Here is a 7,949-nt window from a genome sequence, read left to right as displayed (position 1 = left end):
GGGCAAACAGTTATGTATATTACCCCCAACAGATACATATATTATTAAGGTTTTGATATTACTGCCAAGTTATCATCCAGATGTGTCATTCCACTTTACATCAGTTGGTTGGATCAAAATGAGACAACTCATAGGATCTACTTTCTACCTCTCAACTATACTATAATTTGTTCTCTTGTCTAGCCCTTTCTATTTAAGGAGAAAAGCATTAATGAAATGCAATTAATATCTTTTTCTATTATGTCTCAGATAATCTCTATTTTTCAAACGTAGTGAATTATAAACAATGAATTCTGGAACACTGGGTGGCTCAGTGGGTTAAGCCGCTGCCTTCAGCTCAGGTCCTGATCTCAGGGTCCTGGGATCGAGTCCCGCATCGGGCTGTCTGCTCAGCACGGAGCCTGCTTCCTCCTCTCTCTGTCTGCCTGCCTCTCTGCCTACTTGTGATCTCTCTCTGTCAAGTAAATAAATAAAATCTTTAAAAAAATAAATAAATAAATAAATTTTAAAAAAAGAAGACTTACATTTTTGAAATCTGGTCTCATCTACACAAGATCTGTCAGAAATTTTTTGGCCTCTCTGGCATGACACGTGTTCTTTCTTATTTTATCGGTGTCTTAACAGAAGCTGGGGAGGAACAGGGTTGGATAACCACTGTTTATGCATTTTCCCAGTAAGTTTGATGCAGTTTTATGTTCAAATTAGAAAATACTGGTTAAAGAGCTCTTTTGAAGAAATATTGAAAGTAGACATTGTTATAAGAACAAGATAAATAACTGCCAATACATTAGAAAAGTAAAAAGCAACTAAATCATAGCCCTAAAAAGAAAAAAAAAAAAGGAAAGTAAAAAGAAACTACAATAAGGTATAAAGTTGAGAAAACAAGCTGAGAGTTACAAAATTAAACATGTAAATTATGTGAAGAAAAGTCAGTTGAACTCCTTAGTTTAACTTAATTCCATAAATATTTGTTAAATACATAATACGCTCCAGGTACCACATCCTAAGGAGTTAGTGGTAAACAAGGTTGACACAGGATCTCCACTCCTGAAGTTTAGTCTAGTGGAAAGCATATTAAACAAGTAATTACAAAGTGATGTGTGTCACCAAAAGAGAAGTTCAGGATGAATAAAGCACATGTCAAGGGTCTTCTAAATGGGTTGGACAAGGCCATGAACACATTATCACATACCTAAGTTTCTCCTCATCATCACTGACCAACTATATATCAACCAACATCACATTTAATACTGAAATACCAGAAAGAAGCACTGTTAACATAAGAAATAAGACAAGGATGACTGCTGTCATCAATAACAGTTTTATGTGTGTTCTCACCAAGACAAAATGTACAAAGAACAATTCAATCTTACAGGAAAGCAGCAAACTGATGAACTGTTACTTATTTCAGAGAATTAAAAAAAGATGAACTTCAACAGCATTATTCAACATCAACACTGTTTTAAGGCATGCACTCTATGCCAAGGACTAGGTTTAAAAAAAAATAGCAGGAGTTTTCAGTATAGTAAGTGAAAACAGACAAGAAATGATTATTTTGTAGTGGATTAAGAGCAGTACAGAGAGTTAACACAGTTTTATAATAATAGGAGAGCCAACTAACCCCTTCATAAATGCATCAGGAAAAGGCTTTCCCGAGGGCGCCTGGGTGGCTCAGTGGGTTGAGCCGCTGCCTTCAGCTCAGGTCGGGATCTCAGGGTCCTGGGATCGAGTCCCGCATCGGGTTCTCTGCTCAGCGGGGAGCCTGCTTCCTCCTCTCTCTCTCTCTGCCTGCCTCTGCCTACTCGTGATCTCTGTCTGTCAAATAAATAAATAAAATCTTTAAAAAAAAAAAAAAAAAAAGAAAAGGCTTTCCCGAGATTTCAATATTAAATAGAGTCCTATAGGATAAAAATGTATAGATGGGAAGGTATTTCTGGACAGCAAAATTTTCTTTTTAAAAATGTAGGATGTAAGGCCAGCAAAATTAAAGCAAAAATAAACTATTGTGAATAAATCAAAATAAAAAGTTTCTACACAGTGAGTGAAAAAAAATCAACAAAATTAAAAGGAAACCTACTGAATAGGAGAGAATATTTGCAAATGACATTTCAGATAAAGGGTTAGTATCCAAAATATAAAAGATCTGATAAAACTCAATACCCAAAAAGCAATCCAGTGGAAAAATGGGCAGAAGACATAAAGAGACATTTCTCCAAAGAAGACCTACAAGTGGGCAACAGACACATGAAAAGATGCTCAACATTACTCATCATCAGAGAAATGCAAACTAAAACTACAATGGATCATCTCACACCTGTCAGAAAAGCTAAAATAGAAAACATAAGAAACAAGTGCTGGCAAAGATGTGGAGAAAGGGGAATTCTTGTGCACTATTGGTAGGAATGCAAACTGGTGCAGCCATTGTAGAAAACAGAATAGAAGTTTCTCAAAAAATTAAAAATTGAACTATACTATGACCTAGTAATTGAACTACTGGGTATTTGCCTAAAAAATACAAAAATATTGATTCAAAGGAAGATATGCACCCTTATGTTTACTGCAACACTATTTGCAATAGCAAAATATGGAAGCAACCAAAATGTCCATCAACAGATGAATGGATAAAGAAGATGTGGTATATATATGCAATGAAAATTATTCAGCCGTAAAAAGATTGGTCTTGCCATTTGCAACAATACAGATAGAGCTAGAGAGTATAATGCTAAGTGAAGTAAGTCAGTGAGAGAAAGGCAAATACCATATGATCTCGCTCATATGTGGAATTTAAAATACAAAACAAATAACTAAAGGAAAAGAAAAATAGAAAGACAGAGACAAATCAAGAAACAGACTCAACTATTGAGAACAAACTGATAGTTACGAGAGAAGAGTGAGTTGGGGGATGAAGGAAATTGGGGATGGGGATTAAATAGTACACTTAACATGATGAGAAAAAAAAAAGAACTAGAATAAAATGATAAAAAAATGTAGGATATAACAGAGATCTTGGCACATTCTGTGCATTTTAAAGCAATTAGTATAGCTGTAGCATCAGGAGGAAAATGGAGAAGAACAAGAAATAAGTGTTGAGAAGCTACTATAGTTCAATTATAAAAGAAATTTAGACTTTGCCAAGAAAACACTGGGCAATGATGAAAGGGTTCTAGGCAGTGGAATGGCATTACCAAATTTGTTTCTTACAAACGTATTCAAAAGTTAGAAATGCACGTTTAGGAGTTATTGCAGTAATCCAGGTGACAAACAGTTGTGATCACAACTAGGACAGGGTTGGGGTTGGAGAAAAAAAGCTGGATTCTAGGAACAGAAAGGCCATAGAACTCATGGACCTAAGAGAGGGGCAGGCAAGCAATGAAAAAAAAAAAAAAAAAAGTCAAACATACCTCCATGATGAATGGTGGTACATTCATTGAAACAGGAACACTAGGGGCAAAGGATTGTAAATATAATGCTCCAAATTGTAAATATAAAGATAATAATTCTGATTTCATCATGTTGAGTTTGAGATGCCTGTGCATTATTCAGTTGGAACTATTCAGTATAGAGTCAAAAGATATTGGTAGAACAGAATTTTAAGTCATCAGTGCATGAAAGAGATACTAATTCTAGTCTTTGGGGTTTGAGATGATCACTTAAGGTGAGTAGATAAGACAGTCCTTCTCTTCCCACTACCAGTAGACCCAGTGGAACAAAAACATTTTTTAAACATTTTTATTAACCCATTTGGATGTATAGATAGAAGTGATGAATGGATAACTTTAGAGCCTACAATTTAAATATTGGCACAGAGCCTATAAATACTGGCACAGATGACAGGTAGAGTTATTTGTACTAGTTAGTTCTCTGCTGAGATTTGTTAACTAAGGTCGAATAAATCACTGGATTTCAGAGTGTGGGATCTTAGCATAGAAGGATTCTCCTTAGGAACACATAAGTAGAAAGAGATTCATATAACTAGAGAAAAAATTCCTCTCTATGTACATTCTTACCTGTTGAACATGACCTGAATTTTCTTTAGAGAGAGGGAAACAGATTAGCATGAATTGGCTTAAGGATACTGTCATTATCATGTTTTATGAGGAATGAGAATAACAATGAGCTAGATACTGTTCAGGACAAGATAGATGAGGTATTTCTGATTTATGGCCAATTATGATTAATTCATGTAACAATGATTATATGTGGCTACTATAAGCCAGGCTTTTGGTTAAAAACCTGGGATTCAGTTTTGTCGTCTAGGAGATCATAGTCTATTATTTAACTAGAAAATAGACTTAAGAGTATTAGTTCCCCTTAACTAGGTGTTTCATCAGCTAAAATATACAGTCACACTTGGTTATTACTAAGAATTTTAATAAGCATGATAGGAAATCAATCTCTAGTTTCAAAGAACTAAGAGGTCAATTGCTTTCAAAGAAACAAAAAGTTAATTTAATCAATATTTCTCTCATTTTGAAACTGTCTGGAAAATTTTGAACAGTATCTTTGGCCCCTTTGACCCTTTTACTGTGGTGCTATTCCTCATAGGCCATGTTTTGGGAGGTCGTGATTGACTTTGTTGTGGTTTTCCAGGAAGTGGCTGGTGATTTTTACTACATATAAACTCAAGCCAGGAGACCCCTGGAGGCAACCGGTGGTAACTAAGTACCTTAGTGAATACACAACCTGAGAGAGTAGATGTGGTAGACTCTTTGGAAGGAGACAGTAAGGAAGGTGGAGTGCAAGAGGAAGAGGAAGAGGAAGAAGAAGATGAAGAGGAGGAGGAGGATGTAGAGGTAGAAGAGGACTGTGGCTGAAAATTACTACTTTTCTTAACATAAAGCAGCCAGTCAATAGCCTGGGGTTGTTGGCTTACAACTTTGTTTTCAGGGCCTGCTGTCGGCCATTTGTTATTTAGCTCCTGTGTGATTTCAGGTTCAGATGGAGAGAAAATACGTATCTTCTCCATTCCTTCAAGGTTGTCTTCAGGGGCTTCATCAGGCTGATTTTCTTTCACAGGGGATGGGAGACAAGATGAGAGAGAAGTCTCTGGTAGAGAAAGGAGAAAAACTAATTTCACTTCCGTTTCTCCCTCAGAACCGAGTTCAGGTGTTGGTATGACAAACAGCGTTGCACCTCGAGGATCCTTCCTTCCTGTAAGATGGTTACACTGAGATTTTATGCAGGAAGCACAAGCTAAACAAACTATATAATTTGATGAAAGACGGGGACCAGGATGAGGATTTGGTTTTCCCCTCATCCTTCGAAAGAGAATCTGCCTACAGAGATCCCTCTGGATTCTAGTCTTGGAAAGAGAATTGACAATTTTATTTAGGACATCATCAGGCACAGTTCCACCTTTAACAATGCAAGGATAAATGTAATTTAAACTCCATGGAATTTCTTTATTTGATTCTGTCTTTGCACAAAGATCAAAGCTGCTTTTACTTTGGAATCTGGAGCCCAATGTTGAAGCAGCTATATTTCTGATAAAGTGTTTGGAGCTTGATAATGATGGACCTAAGACATTTGGTTTAGAATGGGATGAAGATAAATCTGTGGCTTTCTGTTTGTCATTTGGTGACAAAGTGCTCTGAAACTTGGAGTGACAAACTGGTGAGCTCAAGGTCCTAAAGTCCTGATTAAGTGTAAGCACTGTCTGAGATTTGAGTGAGAACAATGGCAAACTCTGAGCCTGGTGGACAGAATGTGCTGGAGGTGATTTCCTTGGTTTTGAGTGGGACAGTGGTAAACTCAGAACACAGGAACTAGAATTCAGTGTAGGTGCTGTCTGATATCTTGAGTCAGGTAACGGTGAGTTCAGAGCCATTTGATTGGATTTTGATGGACGTGATGACTGAAGCAAGACATTTATTTGAGGTGTAGAGTTGAGTGATGGTGAGCTCAAAGATCTTTGATTGCGCTCTAACAAAGATGTCCAAAGGCTATCCAATGAAGATGCTTTCTGAGGCCTGGATTGCAGTAATGTTGGGCTAAGCACTCTTTGATTAGATCCCAAAGATGATGATGTCCAGAGGATGTCTAGGGAAGGTGTATCTTGATGTTTGGAGGGGAATAATGATGAACTTGAGACTCCCTGATTAGACTTCTGTGAAGATGATGTCTGGCAAAAGTCTGGTGAGGATGAAGTCTGAGGTTTGGGGAGGGGTAATTGTGAGCTCAGATTTGTTTGGGTGGACTCCATAGATGAAGATGTCTTATTAAGTTCAAGTGAAGATGTTGTCTCAGGTTTATGGTGTATCACAGGTGAGCTCAGGACTCTCCGATTAGGCCACAGTGAAGTTCTCTGGTGGAGGTCTAGTGAAGGTGTGGCCTGACATTTGGGTTGGGATACTGGTGCTTTCAGAACCTTGTTATTGAAGCCCTGTGAAATTGTGTCCTGAGACTTGACAGATGACAATAATGAGAAGCTCTGTGCCATCTGCTTAGAGCTAACTGGAGGTGCTGCAAGATGATTACTATGGGACTGCAGTCTGACCACAGGCTGGTTATTAGATTGATTTAGTTTTTCACCTGTGTACTGATGTGTTAATGAATTGGTTTTGGCCAGTTGGTAAGAGTGTTCTAAAGGCACAAAGTGTTGATCATAATATGCCAATGGTATCATCTTGTGCTACTGATAGAGGTCTTTTTGAAAGCAGCTGGCGTGTAGGATATTTGCAAGTCTTTTAGATGGATTCATTGGACAATGAATATTTTAAAATAAATAGTCCTTGGTAGTTTCTTCCTTCTATCTTGTTTCCTCACTGTTAATTGCCAAATATCATAGAGTATATCAAAATTCAGATATAGATGATGTTGGAAAAATTATGACCATTTGAGATTCTCTATCTTCTCTTTCATTTCCTAGAGGTATTTTTTTTCCTCTTGAGGAGATAATGCCTGTTAATAAAATAATGGAAAGATTTCAGAAGAGATGCTGATAAGGATATTAATTTTCTCAAACAATTTGTTATAGTGATTAAGGCATGGGCTTTATGTAAAATCCAAGCCATTTACTCTGTGTATAACTTTATTTTTTAAATTTTATTTATTTATTTGAAAGAGAGAGTGTGTAAGTGAGAGATCATGAGCAGGGGGAGAAGCAGACTCCCTGTTCAGGAAGCCCAACGTGGGGCTCAATCTCAGGATCCTGGGATCATGACCTGAGCTGAAGTCAGACACTTAACCAAGCCACTCAGGTACCCCTGTGTGTAACTTCTGAATCCAGCTTTCTAAACCCCATTTATCTGTGAAATAGATAAATATTTAATTGATTGAGCTAAAAACTAACTAAATACAATTTCCCAGGATATAATAAAAGGTGATAGCCATTTCTGGTACTCTTTTAATACCAGCTTTAGTAAAACAAACAGAAAAACAAACAAACAAAAAGCTATGGTAAGTTTGTTGCAGGAAATAAGAGAATCTTAGAGGAAAGTGAAAAGGAAGTTCTTCTGAAATGTTGGTTTTCAATTTAGATTCAGTTACCTATCATTATTTTTAGCTTATTTCCAAAAGTCCGTAATTCTCATTGAAAGTCTATTGCATACTTTTATTCTTGTTCTTGTCACCAATTCTTTTCACCATTATAGCTTTTGAAACTGTGACTACTACCTTTTAAAACTAATGTCTTTGGTCATATGCTTTCTTTCTATTCTGGGTCTCTCTATTCACTCTCTCATTTCTCTCTACGCCTTCAGTAAATTATTTTCTTTTCCTCTCACCTCAATGTAACCCTCAGTGTTATATCACCCATTCTCTTCTCTTTTTAATTTTATTCCTATGCGATCTCACTAGTTATGTTTAGGATTTAAAAATGAACTATAGAAAGAAGATTCACAAAAAAACAGAAACATATAGCTGGCCCAAGGTGCAAGCTCAGAAAAGATAGATGTGCTGTTTTTTAAAAGACAACACATTTGGGACACCTGGGTGGCTCAGTTGGTTAA

General features: G+C 36.8%; 1 protein-coding gene across 1 annotated transcript; it reads right to left on the bottom strand.

Moving 5' to 3' along the window:
- Positions 1-4,465: 4,465 nt before the first annotated feature.
- Positions 4,466-6,625, bottom strand: LOC122910029 (casein kinase 2 subunit alpha' interacting protein). Its single transcript, XM_044254787.1, has one exon. It carries the CDS (start codon positions 6,623-6,625, stop codon positions 4,466-4,468), a length of 2,160 nt encoding a protein of 719 aa, XP_044110722.1.
- Between the last annotated feature and the right edge of the window lie 1,324 nt (positions 6,626-7,949).

Source organism: Neovison vison, chromosome 6, assembly GCF_020171115.1.
Source record: "Neovison vison isolate M4711 chromosome 6, ASM_NN_V1, whole genome shotgun sequence".
In the NCBI taxonomy this organism is placed as follows: domain Eukaryota; kingdom Metazoa; phylum Chordata; class Mammalia; order Carnivora; family Mustelidae; genus Neogale; species Neogale vison.
This window is presented reverse-complemented; position numbering and strand designations above follow the sequence as displayed.